Source organism: Arvicola amphibius, chromosome 9, assembly GCF_903992535.2.
Source record: "Arvicola amphibius chromosome 9, mArvAmp1.2, whole genome shotgun sequence".
Taxonomy (NCBI): domain Eukaryota; kingdom Metazoa; phylum Chordata; class Mammalia; order Rodentia; family Cricetidae; genus Arvicola; species Arvicola amphibius.
The window spans coordinates 47,429,094-47,446,962 of NC_052055.2; the positions used below are offsets into that span (position 1 = coordinate 47,429,094).

A 17,869-nucleotide genomic window follows, 5' to 3' on the forward strand; every position below is an offset into this window, starting at 1 on the left:
CCGGCAGTGAGGCGAATGGCCTCCCTCAGAGTCGCTTTCGGGGTTTCGCTCGCGGCTGCCCGGACCCGGCCGCAGTCCGTCGGCCTCGCGCTCCCGTCGCCCGCGCCCTGGTCCGCCTGGGCTGCTGCTATGGAGCCCACGCCGCGCTGGCTAGCGGCGCTGCGCTTCGACAACCGCGCCCTGCGCGCGCTGCCGGTGGAGACGCCGCCGCCCGGGCCCGAGGACGTCCTGTCCACCCCGCGGCCGGTGCCCGGAGCCTGCTTCAGCCGCGCACGGCCCGCCCCGCTGCGGCGGCCGCGCCTCGTGGCGCTGTCGGGGCCCGCGCTGGCGCTGCTGGGGCTCGAGGCCAGCGAGGAGGCCGAGGTCGAGGCCGAAGCCGCGCTTTTCTTCAGTGGCAATGCTCTGCTGCCGGGCGCCGAGCCCGCCGCGCACTGCTACTGTGGACACCAGTTCGGCCAGTTCGCTGGGCAGCTGGGCGATGGCGCCGCCATGTACCTGGGCGAGGTGTGCACTGCGGCCGGCGAGCGCTGGGAGCTGCAGCTCAAGGGCGCCGGCCCCACGCCCTTCTCCAGGTGCGGAACTCGGGGAGCTCCCAGGCGGCCCCCTCTGCTCGCTTGGGTGAAACGGGAAGGTGCTCAGTGGCGCTTTTGGCCCGGGTTGGGACAGCCAGCTCGACGCCCAGAAGAGCTCCATGGAAGGCTTAGTGCATAGAAGGTGGAGCGTCTTTGCAAAAGGTTTTGTGGAGGAAGGCATAGAGGCCTGACAGGTGCCCGGTGACAAGACTGAGAATAGGGAGTTAGGGGCTGTGTTCCCTTTCTGGCAGACACTCTGTAGAGGTCGCCAGCTGCCGGTTCTATCAGGTGAAGCAGAAGGAGCACGCCTCTAACGGCTGCCCGTTATGTTGTCATGAGAAACACAACCGAGGACTTTGGAGCCAGTTTCCAGGAATGATACTGTTTGCCCAGTTTCAGAGGTGAAGTGTTGGACTAGTGTCCTGGCATCTGTTTTCCCATGTTGCTTAAGCAATCTGCTTCCCCCAACTTGCCCCAGACTCTAGCCAGGCCTCTCTGCACCATCTAGGGAATGGAGGGACAGTCTCTTCTCATACCCACCTTCTCTGTGGCCATTCTCCCAAGCCTGTCAGTTCTAATTGCTCACGCTTGCACGTTCGTGCGCGCGCACACACACACACATATATATACACACACACACAGGTGGTCCAAGACAGGCCTGTCCAAATCCATACAGGCCCAAAGACGCTCTTACCCAAGGCCTGCCACCCAAGTCCAGACAGCACTTCGGGCTGTTTCTGGTTTTCAATGACAGATTGTAAGATGCTTTTAAGTGACTAAGAGATAGTGAGTTTGGATTTATGGCTTGATGCTACATCTGCCCTCTCTTCCTCCAACCACCAACGGGCCCACCATCACCCCCCACCAAGTGTCTTCATCTCAGGCGAGTTCTCAGAATAGTGGTCTTCCTCATCTTCCCACCCTCAAGCCTGTGATCTGTGCCCCAAGCCAAATTGATAGCCGCACCTGGGACTCTGCTGCTCACCTGGAGCAAGCTTATGCAGAGGTGCCCCTCCTGGGAAGAAGGGCAGATGCCACACTCCAGAGCCCACTCATTCTGTGAGCAGCTCAGACTTCTTCATTTTGATATTTTTGAAAGCCTGGTGTCAGGATAACTTGATATCGGAAGGCTTTGTTATTTATATCTTGTCATTGTGCTGAGAATCAAATCCAGAATCTCACAAGTTCTAGGCTACTACTGAGTCACATATCCAGCCACAAAAGATGCTTTTTATACGTACTTTTAGTTGGTGTTTCCATACCTGAGTCAGCTAAATGTTTCCTTTACAGCCAGGGATCCCTTTGACCCTTGCTTAGTCTCATAATTTGGTGTGTCAGGTCCCTGACCTCAATGCTTTGCCAAGACTTGAGGCTGACAGTGGAGGTGGTTGTGGGGTCAGGCTTCTAGAGAGCCCTGAGATGGCAGGTGGGCCTTTTCCCCTGCCTTAAATGTAGGGGCTTCAGGACAAGCCCTTGTGGTAAGTTCAAGAACTCTCCTGCTGGGGTCTGGTAGAAATGGTTAAGAGGTTCCAGAGGCCCTGAGTTCAATTCCCCACAACCACGTGATGGTTTCACAACCACGTGATGGTTCTCAACCATCTAAATGAGATCTGGTGCCCTCTACTGGTGTGTATATATGTAATAAATAGAAATATTAAAAAAAAAAAAAAAAAAAAAAAAACTTCTCCTGCCAAGCCTCAGCCCTGTGCACAGCAGCCTACCTGCATGCCAGCGTTAGGTTACAGAGAAGCCAGAATTGCCATGTGGTCACACAGCAAGAATGAGAGGGTAACACTGCCAGAAGAGAGCTCATAGGGCAGACCACATTTACTAGACTCCAACTAGGTTAGCATGGACTATGTTATCCTTTTCTTTCTGTCTTGAGACGGTCTCACTACATAGCTCTGGCTCTCTTGAAACTTGCCACATGTACTATGCTAGCCTTGAACTCAGAGATTCATCTACCTCTGCCTCCCAAGTGCTGGGATTAAAGGCATGTGTCTCCACACCAGACTTGATCTTAAACTTTTGATTCTCCTGTCTTCCACATACTGAGGTACAGGGCTGTTCACAGCATATTGTTTGATTGGTTACAGGTAGGGACCTCTGTTGGTTAGGGCAGCCCAAGGCATCCCCTCATGCAAGGAGGGGACTATGGATGTGGCCTGTTCCAGGTAGGTGAACCATCACTGTGCTGGGCTCCCAATATTGTAATTCTGCTAAAACAAAACAGGCCCAGTGTGTGGGAAGAGTTCAAGGTATACAAACTACTCATAGAATGCAGTTGTGTTCCCCTTCTTGTTCTTTAGATCCCTGTAGCTCCTACTGAGTCTGTCACACAGACACGTGGCCATGCAGTTTTGTTCCTTTAGGGGTATGACATGTGCTGCGTGTCCCAACAACTGCTCGTCGCAGCACTACCTTATATGCTGCGGTCACAGCAGTTCCTGCCTGCCCTTTGCGTTTGGAGCAGAGCCTGTGTCCTCTGAGACCTGAGTATCAGATGCTTCTGTGCCTGCTTGCTCAGGGTGCACCTTAGTGTTTTCATTGCTGTGAAGAGACACCGTGACCATGGCAACTCTTATAACGTCAGCCCCTAATTGTAGGGGCTCGCTTACAGTTTCAGGGGTTCAGCCCAGTATAATCATGAAAGGGAGCATGGCAGTGTGCAGGCAGGTGTGCAACAGGAAGCCAGCTATCACACTGAGGGAAGCGTGAGAAAAGAGACTTCAAAGCCCACCCCACAGTGACACACATCCTCCAAGGTCACACCTCCTAATAGTGCCACTACCTTTGGGGGGCATTTTCTTTCAAACCTCCACAGGGTGATTTTCTGTTTATTTGGTTGGTTGGTTTTTTTCGAAACAAGGTTTCTCTGTAGCTTTGGAGCCTGTCCTGGAACTAGCGCTTGTAGACCAGGCTGGCCTCAAACTCACCCGCCTGCCTCTGCTTCCCAAGTGCTGGGATTAAAGGCGTGCGCCACCACCACCTGGCCCGTTTTCTGTTTTTCATTATTGCAGATGGTGCCAGTGTGTATAATGCACTAATTATTATAAGAGGGGTTTGTGTAAAACACTCCAGAAGACAAAACAAGTTTGAAGTGTGTCTCTTCACCCAGCCTTAGTCGTATGACTGCCACACCAAAGCTCTTGTAACCTTTGCCTGACTGGCTCCCTGGCCCGTGTTTGATTTCAGACAGGCTGATGGTCGCAAAGTCCTGCGGTCAAGCATCCGTGAGTTCCTGTGCAGTGAAGCCATGTTTCACCTGGGGATCCCCACCACGAGGGCCGGGGCCTGCGTCACATCTGAGTCCACAGTGATTCGCGACGTGTTCTATGATGGTAATCCAAAATATGAAAAGTGCACGGTTGTGTTGCGTATAGCTCCCACTTTTATAAGGTAATGCTGGGGTCCATTAGGTCTGTCTACGTGCACTTGCTCATAGATCATAGAAGATCCATGCTTCTGCAGCCAGAATGTTGAACCCAGCTCGTGAATAAGCAACAGCACCTGGCTGTGGTCAGGATTTAACCCCAGATGCCTCTTGATGCCCCTTGACCAAGAACCACATAGAATTTCCACAAGAAAATGGCCTCATTTAGTGTCACCATAAGCAGACTCCTGTAGCTTTTTCTTAGTCATCCAGTAACTCATTAACCTGGTCCTATCTGGCAGGCTCCTTTGTACCTTAGCTTGGAGCTCTCTGAATAAGGAACTTCCAAGAGGTGGCTAGTGTGTTCTTACGGCTCTCCATCCTGTCATGCCCAGACTAGTTGGCAATCTGTTACTCACCGCCCACCCCACACACTGTTGGTCTCTGGCTTTTTCTGACCTCTGGGAGGATGGAAAGAGGCCAGAGATGATAACCACTTCACTCTAGATGTCCTTCACCCTAACTTGGTTGACATTTGAGTGGAAGCCTTCCTGTGCTATGCACAATGTTGATAGCATCACTGGCCTCTGCCCACCAATTACCAGTAGCAACACAGTTACAGTAAAAAAAAATACCAGCCGGGCATGGTGGCACACACCTTTAAATCCCAGCACTCGGGAGGCAGAGGCAGGCAGATCTCTGAGTTTGAGGCCAGCCTGGTCAACAGAGTGAGTTCCAGAACAGCCAGGGATACACAGAGAAACCCTGTCTCTGTTAACAAAAGTCTCTGTACATGACCAGTATCCCTGTGGTGCTTTCTCTGCCATGCTTTCTCTGGTGGAGCCAGCCCTGCTGGTCTTCACAGTATTTGGGGTATGCAAATGGAGTTGGAGTTGCCAAAGTAGACAACCATGGTGGTTTCTGGGCCTGATGGGCCTCCCAGGACCTGGGAACTGGAGATTAATTGTCATGACTGTTACTCAGAGACCTGGCTAGCCTCTGGCTGGGTGTTGCTCTATCTATTCAGTGTGTTCTCTCCATTGTAGAGCTGCAGGGCTTTGTAGCCATGCTGGTGTTCCTCTTCCTCGCAAAGGGATGGGGTCGGGTCTGTCTGACATATTGAACACTGGGGTTTTTTCTGCAGATTTGGCTCCTTTGAAATTTTTAAGCCCCCAGATGAATACACAGGGCGTGCAGGCCCTAGCGTGGGACGAAATGATATCCGAGTGCAGATGCTCGACTATGTGATCAGCTCTTTCTACCCTGAAATCCAGGCTGCCCATACCTGTGACGGTGACAACATACAGAGGAATGCTGCCTTTTTCAGAGAGGTAGGCAGGTTTCCCACTGGCCCTCCCCAATGACCATGGGTTGAGTGCTACTTGTTGGCCAATATGGTCACTGTGGCCAGAGACAGAGGCCTTTATCTGGTATCCCTGTCCTTTTCTGCTCCTTGCTGCTGCTCTCAGGTCCCATCATCTCCCTCAGCCTCATGAACCAGGGCTTTTGTTATTTTGAGACAGTTTTACCAAGTAGCATTGGCTAGCCTGGAACTTGCTGTAGACCAGGCTGGCCTCAGACTCCAAAAGATCCACTTGCCTCTGCCTCCTGAGTGTTGGGGTTTAAGGTGTGTGTCACCACACCCTATACACCAGGGTGTTTTGATGCTTTGACAAGACGCCTGGTGCTAAGTACACCTACAAGAACCAAGAGGCCCAGCTAGTCTTGGAAGGAAGGCCGCATGGATACCTACTGCATGGGTCGGTGGCCTCAACCCAGCACACCCACGTGGTATCTCAACTTAGGGAGAAAAGATGTGGACACACACACACACACACCAGCAAAGACCAGGCATAGTTCTGTTTCTGTGTGGCTTGGGCTAAACTATTACAAGTTATTGCTGCTGGTCAGCAGAATACTCCAAGCATGAGTCCGTGGGGTTTGTCCCACACCATGTCACTCCTATTTCCCACCTCTGGCACAGTTGTTGGGGATGTGGTGTGACATAGCCACAAAGCAGCAGGAGGAGCTGTGAGGCTCAGCTTTATGCTCTCACACAGATCTGGTGAACTTACAGTGTCCCTTTAAGCTCATGTCTTTGTCATAAAACTGGAAGGCCAGTACTCCCTGGTTCCCAGGAACTCCTGTGCTTTTCACACAGGTGAGGCACAAAAGGCCACCTGCTTGGGCGGTAGGGCTGTGCTGTAGTCCTGCACTTGGGCTCCTGTTCTCCAGGCCACGCTGGAACCTTATGTTCAGGGTCACTGGTGGGCTGTTGGTGGCATAGCTGTATAGCACCCAGTGTGGAGATGGGATAGGAATGTCTAGGAAATAAGTAGCTGGTCTACCTGATAAGTGTGGTGTTTTCCTGGGCCTCGGTCTGGGATGCTGATTTTTATGCTTTATCCAGAATTGGTAGCAGATAAAAGAAGAGGTGGTAAAAGTGGAACTTAGGCCCATATAAATCAACTCACCCCAAACATACTTCTGAAACACTGAGTGGTAAAGGGAGTATTTATAGAGGGCCCTAGACTGAGATCTGCTTAGAGAAAACCCACCGGCATCCAAGGAGATGTGCTGGGTGTTCTGGCATGAGGAAGGGACCACCGGGAAGGAGCAACCAGAGCCTGTCCTGCTCTAGGTGACACGACGAACAGCACGGATGGTGGCTGAATGGCAATGTGTTGGCTTTTGCCATGGTGTACTCAACACTGACAACATGAGCATCGTGGGGCTCACTATTGACTATGGACCCTTTGGCTTCCTGGACAGGTAATGCCCTTAGAGTTACAGGTGATGGAGCTTTTGCCTGTTGGCCACAGCATAGGGGTCATGGGTATGGGAAAGGAGCAGGGAACAGCGAGGCCTACATGCTGCTCATGTGCCTTTTCAATGTTGCATTCCCAGCAGTGTCTGGTCAGCCATTCCTACAAGCCAGAAATCAAGGGGTTTTTTGGAACTCACTGTGTAATCCAGGCTGGTCTTGAACTTAATGATCCTCCTGTTTTAGGCTCCTGAATGATAGGATTATAGGAGTGTGCCATCATATTTGACCTCCCTGGTGTGTTTTGAACAAAAAAGATGATGTCTTAGCATATTAGAACAAGTCCCTCCACTGACAGGGTGTAAGTGGGTCAAAGGAGTGAGGGTGCGGGGGAGGGGGCAGAGCAGAGACAGGTGGTAAGGCTGGGGGTGCTATATCCAGTAGCTTAAGTCTGTATGGGTCTCAAGGAGCTTCCCCCTGGCCTTGAGGCTGAACTGGTTGTGTTTAGGTAGAATAAAGTACAGCTATTCTAGAGTTCTTGGCCTGGGCCCACAGGACCCAACAGCAAGAGTGGGGTGGCATTGGCATAGTCATCAGTCTTCCCCAGGAGCCTGCCCTCACTGCGTCTCCTCTGATAGCACTTCTTTGTGTGGCAGATATGACCCTGACCATGTGTGCAATGCCTCTGACAATGCTGGGCGCTACACATATGGCAAGCAGCCTCAGGTGTGCAAGTGGAATCTGCAGAAACTGGCTGAAGCCCTGGAGCCTGAGCTGCCACTTGCTCTGGGTGAGGCCATCCTAGCAGAGGAGTTTGACAGCGAATTCCAAAGGCACTATCTACAGAAGATGCGTAAGAAGCTGGGTCTTATTCGAGTGGAGCAGGAAGAAGATGGGACACTTGTGGCCAAGCTTCTGGAGACCATGCATCTGACTGGTGAGCCACAGAACTATCATTATGGGCAAATAGTCAGTGGCACTGACTTTCTCATTTCCCAGACTGGAATTGTCTCCTTTAAATGTTCTCCGTCTACCTCCCCAGACACCCCATTCTGTTTTCTGTAAATTTGACCACTCTAGGAACCTCAGTAGGATTTGTCTGTGACCGACTCTACTACACAGAAGATCCATAAGTTCTTCCACGTTGTAACATGTCTGAATTTAACTCCATTTTTAATGCTGAATATCCAGTGTCTATGGTAATGACCCCCTTAAGTCATTCTTGGTTTTTTGTTTTGAGACAAGGTTTCTCTGTGGAACAGTCCTGGCTGTCCTGGAACTCACTTTGTAGACCGGGCTGGCCTCAAACTCACCCAGATCCGCCTACCTCTGCCTCCCAAGTGCTGGGATTAAAGGCGTGCACCACTACTGTCAGGCCACCCCATTGGTTTTTTGTTTGTTTTTAATTTTTTATTATTTCATTGATGTTTGCCTGCAAGTATGTCTATGTGAGGGTGTTAAAGCCCTGGAACTGGAGTTAAGACAGTTGTGAGCTACCATGTGGGTGCTGGGAATTGAACCCTGGTTCTCTGGAAGAGCAAGTGCTCTCAACTTCTGAGCCATCTCTCCAGCCCATGTTTTCACCTTTTTGAGACAGGGTCTCACTGTGTAGGTCCTAGTTGGCCTGGAACTTGCAATGTAGACCAGACTAGCCTCAGACTCAAGAAATCTGCTTGCCTCTGTCCCTGGAGTGCTAAGATTAAAGATGTGTGCCATCACAGTGCCTGGCCTTTTAAAAAATATTTATTATTCTGTGTGTGAAGGCAAATGTGCCTATAGCCCTACAAGCATGGCAGTCATTTGCAGGAATCGATCTCTCCTGCCATGTTGATCCTGGGTAATGAGCACAGGTTGTCAATCACAGTGGCAAGTGGCTCTATCCACTGAGCCACATTATGTTTTGAAACTGGGTGCTGAGCTGGGGAGATGACTCAGGGGCTAAGAGTGCTTGCTCTGCAAGGCTGAGAACCAAGCCCAAACCATAGTACCCACATAAAAAGCAGGTAACCTCAATATTGCAGGTGGGAGAGCGCGCTTCCAGCTGAGTGTCTTGAATGAAGCAAGGCCTAGAGCAGTAGAGGAAGGCAGCAGATCTCTGGCCTTCTTGTCCATGCATCATATAGAGACTGGGAAGGCTGGTGAGATGGCCCATCACATAGAGCTTGCTCTCCAGTATCCAACCCTGAGGACCTGTGTTTGACTCCCAGAACCACAGAAAGATGGGGGAGAACTTATTCTATAAAGATATCCTCTGACTTCCAAACATGTACCACAGCATGTAAGCACAAGATAAACTGGATTTTGCTATCTGGCCTAGAACTTGACAGCCTCCTACATACTGTGATTATAGGTATATACTGCTACACCTGATTTTTCATTTTATAAATTTGTTTTTCAAGACAAGGTTTCTCGGGCTGGAGAGATGGCTCAGAGGTTAAGAGCATTGCCTGCTCTTCCAAAGGTCCCGAGTTCAATTCCCGGCAACCACATGGTGGCTCACAACCATCTGTAATGGGGTCTGGTGCCCTCTTCTGGCCTGCAGACATTATACACATAGACAGAATATTGTATACATAATAAATAAATATTAGGAAAAAAAAAAACAGGGTTTCTCTGTGTAGCCCTGACTGTTCTGGAACTTGCAGAGATTCGCCTAACGGCTTGTGCCACCACCACTTGGCTTTATGCTTTTAAGAAATTATTGTTTCCGCATGCATACTACAGTGTTGTACATAGCAGAGGTAGAAGAACAATTTCTAAAAGTCAATTATAGTTCCATGATTTGTTTTTTGGGGGATCAAACTAGGGCCAGTACATACAGCAGTAAGCCATATCCATTGTCCACTGAGCAATCTTACCAGCCCTCATTTCCCGTTTATTTGTGTATGTTGCTTAGGAGTTGCGTGGTTCCAAGCAAAGATGATTGCTAGGTCAGGCTGACAGCTGCAGTGTATCAAGGATGTTTGTGACAGGTGTACCGAGGTGCCCTAGGCGGGCACTGACTGGGGCTCCCACGCTAGCCTTGGTTTTTGTCAGTGTCAATCCATTTTTCAGGTGCCCTACAAAGGACTTGTAACAGATGTCTGGTGGCTAAGAAAATAGGCTGGGCAGGAGTTAAGGAGCCGGCATCTGCCTCCCAGCACCTGAGCAGCTCGTTTTTCAGGTGCTGACTTCACAAACACCTTCTATATGCTGAGCTCCTTCCTGACCGAACCATCGGACTCAGCAGAGTTCCTAACCAGGCTGACCTCCCAGTGTGCCTCTCTGGAAGAGCTGAGGCTTGCCTTCCGACCCCAGATGGATCCACGGTGAGCAGACCCTTGGATTTCTTTTCAGAAGGGGAACAGCAGGGAGGTTGGAGACTGCCAATAAGAATCCTTCACAGGTGCACCGGGAGCCTTGCAGCTGCCCCATTCCTGGGCATGAAATGAACTATGGCCACATTTCTGCAGCATTGAGGACCAGGGCACTAACACGAAGAAGGATGGAGATGCCAAGCAGACTGTGCCTTCCCATACCATCTCCTACAGGGTGTGCACACTGTGCAAAGATGTGGGAAATGCTGGTAGTGGCTTAAGGCTTTCAAATAACAACCCAGAGGCTAGTCATGCAGATGGAATTTAGTGGAGACTGGAGCAGTAATCATTAAGAAGAAATGGCACTTCAGATTTGGTGGAAACACCACGGTCAGATGGTCTCTGACCTCCTCAGCTAACTACAATGCCTGGGTCCAGGGCAATCTGGAAGTTGCCCCAGCACCTGAGTCATATGGCTATCTACAAAGCAGCCAACCTCACAGCAAGACAAAGTCTGTATACTGCCCCCTGGCTGAGGTATTCCCATGCCACCTCTCCCTGCAGGCAACTCTCTATGATGCTGATGCTTGCCCAGTCGAACCCACAGCTCTTTGCACTCATTGGCACTCAAGCAAATGTCACAAAGGAGCTAGAGCGTGTGGAACAACAGTCACGGCTGGAACAGCTGAGCCCCGCTGAACTGCAGAGCAGAAACACAGAGCACTGGGAAACCTGGCTACAGAAGTACAGGTAGGCAACTTCCAGGGTCACCTATCTGGGCTCCCTGGCACAGTGGCACAAGGAGGTGGCTGCAGATGGCTCTGAATTGGGGGGAATGGAGCAAGCTTTTCTTGTTGGAAAACCCAGCTAGGGATATGATTCCAGAGCCCGTCTGGACAAGGAGAAGGAGGGCGTCGGAGACACTGCTGCCTGGCAGGCCGAACGTATGCGCATCATGCATGCCAACAACCCCAAGTACGTCCTAAGGAACTATATTGCACAGAATGCCATTGAAGCTGCTGAAAACGGAGACTTTTCTGAGGCAAGTAAACACCTGTGCCTACTATGTCCTTGGGAGGAAGGGTTGCCATTAAATATGCCCCTCACCTCACCTCATTCTTCTCACCTGTTCTCTAGGTGCGACGTGTCCTGAAGCTGCTAGAGTCTCCTTACTGCAGTGACGAGGCAGCCACTGAGGCCAGAGACCCTGAAGCAGTGGCAAGGACCACTGATGAGCAGTTTTCCTATAGCAGCAGGCCACCCCTCTGGGCGGCAGAACTCTGCGTAACATGATCCTCATAAAGGCCTCGGTGTCCTCACATGTCTGGAGTCTCCCGAGGCTTCCCCAGCACTGCTGAGTTGCTGAGACCACTGGGATCCCTACCCTAATGTTCTCTCCATGATGGCAGAGATCTCCAGTCAAAACCTGACCTATCTCTGTCTGATATCACCTTAGCAGTATTGCTCTGACCTACCACTTGACATGCCCCCAGCACACTGCTTCATGCCAGTATAGGAGCTGTTTCATGCTTATAAGTGGTACAAACAGGGCTAAATAAGCCTTGTAGCCTGTTTGCACATCTTGCCCCAAAGGGCTGGGCCTGACACCTGTTAAAACTCCCAGGCCTCTAAATAAAGCAGCTTTTTCAGGTCTGTCTGTGTGCTCAACTACCCTAGCCCCAGACAGGTCAAATGGAGATGCAGCACCATGATCTTGTCTGTCCTCAGGAATCCTGGTAGTAGTTGTTGAAGTTGATGCGAAGCAGGAAGTCCTCAAGGTGAGGCTGGTAGCCACGGTTCACAAGGTTGGTCACCACTGGAGAAGCATTCAACTCTCAGATCCTGCCCACCCTGTGCCTTGCCACCCCAGCAGCCCAGCCCAACAGGAGGGCTCACCTTTGAAGAGGAAGTGGGAGTAGTACTTGAAGGTGCTGTAGGACTGCTGCATGAGTGGGAAGTTGGGGTGCTCGGCTCCACGGGGGCCAGTAGCCGGGCCCCAGGTCTGAGAGATGAGCTGGCTTCGGAACTTGAGCACCAGGCTGAAGATGCTATGGATGATGTTCATGACTGGTGCTGCCTTCTCTGTCAGTAGGCCCCTAGTAGAGGGTAGAGCTGCTGGTGGTCTGCCCAGTGACCTGGGCACACCCACATGCAGGTACCTGTCTCACCTGAAAACAGCCCTGTGCAGGTACTCAGCATGGGCCCGCTGGATCTCCTCCAAGTCACCCACTACAGCTAGCCGGGCTCTGAACTCACACCAGCTGACATGCAGGATCTGGTTTGCAATGTAACCCTGGATGACCTTCACGAAATGCTGCATCTCATGCTTAAACAGCTGCAGCTGGCGGAACTGCACTGAGCCAGCTGTGTGGCTCACTAGGGCTGTTGGAGAACAAACAGGGTGAGCGTCAGCCTGAAGCCACACATGGGATGAACTTAGGCCAGGCCCTACCTGTACGCTTGAGGTGGAAGCAGATGTCTTTGAGTGTCCACATCATGAGCTTCAACTGCAACAGGAAGGAGAAGATACCACTGTACTTGTTCAGGCAGCTCTCGGTGATAACAATGTTGAGGGGCCAGTCAACCTGTTTAGGAACCCCCACTTAGCACCTGCAGCTGCAGGACAAACCCCTCCACACCCATGGCAGGACACTGCTGACCTTGTACCTGAGCTCCAGGCAGCTCAGCACATCAGGGGCATTAGGGGCAAACACCTCAGGCAAGTATTTGAGGGCAAGAGACAGGTTGGCAGCATGTGGGGTATCCCCATGGAGGCTGTACTGCAGTGCCTTGCTCAGGATGCTGTTAAGGACCAATGGGTTGAGCAGCTCCCCAGGTGTCTGTCCAGCCCCTAGCTAAGGAAGTGAAGAGACGTTTCAAGGAGTTCCAGGTTTATGTTCTTCCCTCCCTTCTTGTCTAGCTACCCAAGTTCTGCCCAAGCAGCACTATCACCATGTTGCTAGGAACTGGGTGGGCCTGAGGCCTACAGCCATCCACATCCTACCCACAACACCTCTACTGGCCAGCCTGATTCCAACTCCAACCTTCTCAAAGAGCAGGTCACTAAGAGACTGAGCAAACTCTCCATCTTCCATCAGCAGGAAATGCCGCAGCGCTTCAAAATGTGTCTCCAGGTGCAACTCCACAAAGAAATAGTCAACTGCAGCTTTGTTCACCAAGGTGACACTGGTGGGAAACTGGAAGTTAGGGCGGCAGGCAGGAAAGGGCAGGTGGTTGCAGTTGGGCAGGTAGTGGCACTCACTGGGCAGCCAGAGGTGCCGTAAGGGAGCGCTTCATAAGAACAGGCAAGGTCAGCAGCTCACTTAGCTGCACTGCACTCTCGTCTACTGCTGACTGAACCTGGGGATCCACAGGGAAAGCAAAGGCCTGGGGAAGCATGTGGTGTACCAGGTGAGCAACAGGAGGTTCTGCTGTGGGAAACAAAATAGACTTGCTGAAACTTAGGCATGCAGTGGCCTAGAGCACCCCCAGCCCCCACCTGCCCACTGTAGCTGACGCACTCACACATAGACTCATAGCTGTCTGGGTACTGCTCCAGGTGGTAGAGCTTTGTGAGGTCTGCCAAATAGGCTTGCTCCTTGCTCCAGCGTCTGGCCTCAGTCTCTGTGTCCGATAACTCCTCACTAGGGCCTGGGCTGCTTGGGACAGCTGTGTCTTCCTAAAAAGAGGTCAACCTCAAGAACTGCATCCCCACTCAGTACACTCTGCCCTGCCCCCCGCCTTTGCCTGTGCTGAAAATGGGCATATAGGAACCACATGTGGTGACATTCCCTACATGGTTCCCTGACCTGTGAGCTTGGAGGCCATGGAGAGAGGTCTTCAGCATCCCTGTTCCTCCCTGGACCTGAAAAGATACAAAATGGGTAGGAGGGCCAACAGTCCCCAGTTCCTGATGAGGAGACAATGAGGCTGGCCCAGAGAACCCCTCCAGAACCCCACAGCAGCAACTCGATCCTGGCTGACAAACAAGGATCTCAGAAGACAGCCTGATACTGCTTTCTAGTGTGCCACGGTCCCACCCCGACCATCAGTGCCCACTCTCACCTGTCTCCTCAGGGATACCATTTCTTAGCGTGCCAGGCTCAGCCACAATAGGGGGCTTGGTTGGGCTGCCTTTTTCTGTGCTGCCAGGGCTAGAACAGGTGGTAGGCTTCATTTCTTTAGGTAGTTGTGGCCCACATTCCAGAACAGGGCTCTGTGCTTCCACACAAAGGCCTGACTGGGACACACGGGCAGGAGAGCACTGATGGGGCTCAAGTAGGTCAGGCTCAGCTTCTGACAAGGGCTCCTCCAGAATCAAGGGAGGCTGAAGAGCCTCTTCTGACACATTCTCCCCAATCCTGATGCTTGCCTCTGACACATGACCATGGACATTCCAACGTGGTCGAGAAGGAATCACATCTGATACATTCTCCCCAACCTTAATGCTTGCCTCTGACACATGTCCGTGGACGTTCCAGCGTGGTCGAGAAGGAGCCACATCTGATACATTCTCCCCAACCTTAATGCTTGCCTCTGACACATGTCCGTGGACGTTCCAACGTGGTCGAGGAGGAGTCACATCTGATACATTCTCCCCAACCTTAATGTTTGCCTCTGACACATGTCCGTGGACGTTCCAACGTGGCCGAGAAGGAGTCACATCTGATACATTCTCCCCAACCTTAATGTTTGCCTCTGACACATGTCCGTGGACGTTCCAACGTGGCCGAGAAGGAGTCACATCTGATACATTCTCCCCAACCCTGATGCTGGCATCTGACACATGACCATGAATGTTCCATCGTGGCCGAGAAGGAATGACATCTGATACATTCTCCCCTACCTTGATGCTGGCATCTGATACATGTCCATGGACATTCCACCGTGGCCTACGAGGAGTCACATCTGATACATTCTCCCCAACTCCGATGCTGGCTTCTGACACATGTCCATGGATGTTCCACTGTGGCTGAGGAAGAGCCATGTCTAACATATAGTCCCCCTGCTTGATGCTGGCATCTGACACACATGTGGAAGTACTCCTAAGTTGCTGGCAAGGAGCCATTCCAGAAGCAAGGCTCTGTATGGGGACAGCACTCCCTGACATATGTTCAAGGAGCTTCCCCACAGGCTGGGAGCTCCCATACTCAGGAGTGTCCTGCTTGAGTGAATGTGGGCAAGGCAAAGTCTCCTGCATGTCATGGACACATGAATCAAGTTTTGTGGGCATGTCCCCCAGTAGATGCGGCTTTTCACTGTCCAAACTATTTTGGACATCCTGGAAGGGTCCTGGTAAAGAAGAGGTAGCCAAAGTTGGCCTCAGGACGGTATTGAAATCATACTCTGACTGGGCAGGCTGGGGCCCAGCTGCTGGCCCTGGAGTTATAGGGGGTAGGTCTGAGCTGATGGTCTGCAGTGCCACCTCTAAGAAGGGAGCACCAATGTTATCCATAGGCTGTTCAGTCCCAGGGCCCATAGGCAGAAAGTCTGTAATGTTGAGACCAGTAGAGAACGGCCCGGCTCCCTCTGTCTGTCCAGCCCCAGAGTTATCAGCTCCCTCTGCTGCAGACTTGTGGGTTGATGGTGTTGATGCACCGGGTAGACTTAGACAATCCCAACACTGTTCTGTGGACCCCAGATCACTGCTACGGCCTTCATCTGCATGCTCAGTGTTCGGAGATGTGACCTGAAACACAGGACATATTGAATTCCTCCAGTCATTTAACCCTGTCTCCCAGGTGAGCTCAGTGACCAACACCTACTAAGTGCTGAAGGTAGGACAACCAGGCCAGAGCATCTAACTCAGAGTCCCAGCAGGGCTTCCAAGACCCTGCTAGAGCCTATTACCTGAGTGCATGTGATTGGGACCACACTCGGTGGCTTCTGCGGCTGGTGAGCCTCCATGTCGCTCAGCATCTCCTGAAATTCAAGCCCACAGAAAAGACACAGTAGCTCTGTAGTGACCAGCAGAGCTGGCACACACCACAGCCTTCATACAGTACCCCTCACCCATCACAGATGCCACTGGCCCTGCTGCCCACTCACTGTCCAGGTTTGGCTGGAAGCCTGAGCCTCAGCAAGTACCAACTGTGCCCTTATACAACAGGATGGTGTGAGTACATAACTGTGTGCAAGAGCTGGCAGCTGACACCACTGCCATACCTGAATGTGCTTCTGGTCTTCTAGGAGAAAACGAAGCCGTGCGCTTTCCAGCCGATGCCTCTGGATTCTCCACAGAGCCTTCTGCTCTCGACGAGCTGCCTCTGCAGACAACTTGCTATAATGGTCAACCAGCGCCTGCCTGAAGCCACATGCAGAGGACATGGTCACCACCACCACTCTGTACCATCTGGTGGGCATACTCAGGCTAAGATGGCTCTCCAGGTAGGCTCCCTCCCAAGACTTTTGTTTTCCATCTTCCCCACAACAGACTGGGCTCTCAGGGTGGCCTTGTTGCCCACCACACTGAAAGGCTCCAATGGACAGATGCCCCCATGGGACTTGGCACTGCTGTTGGACAAATTGCCAGAGGAAAAATGTACATGGCTGGAGATAAGAGAACAAGAAGGGGCTGAGAGTCAGCCTAATGGAGCCAGGCCACAATGTCTTTACTGCACAGTAGACCTCTTCCCATCTGCATGTTCAAACCCAAGAGAACTGAAGACTGGCAAAAAGAACAAAATCAATGAAAACCCGGGCATTCCAAGCTTCCTACTACTGGGCATTGAGGCACAATGCACCATCTCCAGTTTGGCTGGCACAAGTCAGGAACATGGCCTCTATGTCCGGCTTTCCTCTTATGTGAACAGAGTATGTACCCACATGTGTGTGTATGCACATAGCACAAGCAAGAGGCAAACCCCTCATCTGCCCTGTAAACAGTATCTAAGCTGGAACAGCTGAGCTTAAGGGCACCAAAGAGTATGTAGCCAGTCCCTTCTATAAACACCTTCCACTGAAACAATGAGCCAATTTCCAGGACAGACTAATGACACAAAGAGGAATCAGACTCAAGAACTATGCTAGATTAATAGCCCATTGATCTGTTGGGCCAGAAACAGGTTAAAAAAAAAAAAAAAAAAACCCACACACACAAAACAAAACAAAACCCCAACATGGTGGCAAATGCCTTTAATCCCAGCCTCAGCAAGCAGATCTCTGTGAGTTCGAGGCCAGCATGGTCTACAAAGTGAATTTCAGGATAGTCAGGGCTGTTACACAGAGAAACCCTGTCCAAAAACAAACAGCCACAGAAGGTGTAGTGGTATACATCTATAATCACAGCACTAGGAAGGCTGAGACAGAAGGACTAGAAATTTACAGCCAGCTGGTTACACAGCAAGATCCTGTAGACATGGTTCAAAGATAGTGCTTACTTGTTGTATGCACGAGGCCCAAAGTTGGCTCCACAGAACCACAAAATAAATATTAATGAACAGTCAGGACAGCAAATACATAATATGTATACTGGGGCTGGACCCCAGAGCATAGCATAAGGGCTCTAACCCCTTATCTCAGGAGAACATCGTGGTCCAGCAGACTTACTAGTCTTTCTGTCTTGATATAGGTACAGCCAGACAGTGGTGGTGCACACCTTTAATCAGAGGCAGGCAGATCTCTGTGAGTTCAAGGCCAACCTGGTTTACAAGAGCTAGTTCCAGGACAAGCTCCAAAGCTACAGAGAAACCCTGTCTCGAAAAACCAAAGAAAAAAAAAACCATGCCAGGTGGTGGTGGCGGCACATGCCTTTAATCCCAGCACTCAGGAGGCAGAGGCAGGTGGATCTCTGTGAGTTCGAGGCCAGCCTGGTCTACAGAGCTAGTTCCAGGACAGGCTCCAAAGCTACAGAGAAACCCTGTCT

At 51.4% G+C, this 17,869-nt stretch overlaps 2 protein-coding genes across 3 annotated transcripts in view; one reads left to right on the forward strand and one right to left on the reverse strand.

Annotated features, from left to right (window-relative positions):
* On the forward strand, positions 1-11,658 carry Selenoo (selenoprotein O). The gene is made up of 9 exons (XM_038342427.1): positions 1-572; positions 3,768-3,971; positions 5,090-5,276; positions 6,587-6,717; positions 7,366-7,646; positions 9,873-10,017; positions 10,570-10,755; positions 10,891-11,047; positions 11,143-11,658. The coding sequence occupies exons 1-9, from the start codon at positions 16-18 to the stop codon at positions 11,305-11,307; spliced, it is 2,013 nt and encodes a 670-aa protein (XP_038198355.1). The 5' UTR covers positions 1-15; the 3' UTR covers positions 11,308-11,658.
* Tubgcp6 (tubulin gamma complex associated protein 6) overlaps positions 10,312-17,869 on the reverse strand; it is a 20,477-nt gene continuing 12,919 nt past the window's right edge. Inside the window, exons 14-25 of one of the 2 annotated variants that reach the window (XM_038342426.2) lie at positions 16,171-16,309; positions 15,856-15,927; positions 14,071-15,694; positions 13,815-13,870; positions 13,531-13,684; positions 13,268-13,436; positions 13,050-13,191; positions 12,666-12,860; positions 12,458-12,590; positions 12,174-12,387; positions 11,902-12,101; positions 10,312-11,821 (exon numbers count right to left, since the gene is read on the reverse strand). In XM_038342426.2, the coding sequence (XP_038198354.1) occupies positions 11,730-11,821; positions 11,902-12,101; positions 12,174-12,387; positions 12,458-12,590; positions 12,666-12,860; positions 13,050-13,191; positions 13,268-13,436; positions 13,531-13,684; positions 13,815-13,870; positions 14,071-15,694; positions 15,856-15,927; positions 16,171-16,309 (3,190 nt within the window). In that variant the 3' untranslated portion in view covers positions 10,312-11,729. Of the gene's footprint in view, positions 11,822-11,901; positions 12,102-12,173; positions 12,388-12,457; positions 12,591-12,665; positions 12,861-13,049; positions 13,192-13,267; positions 13,437-13,530; positions 13,685-13,814; positions 13,871-14,070; positions 15,695-15,855; positions 15,928-16,170; positions 16,310-17,869 lie in introns of those variants that run through there. The other variant, XM_042055675.1, reaches the window with a different exon arrangement.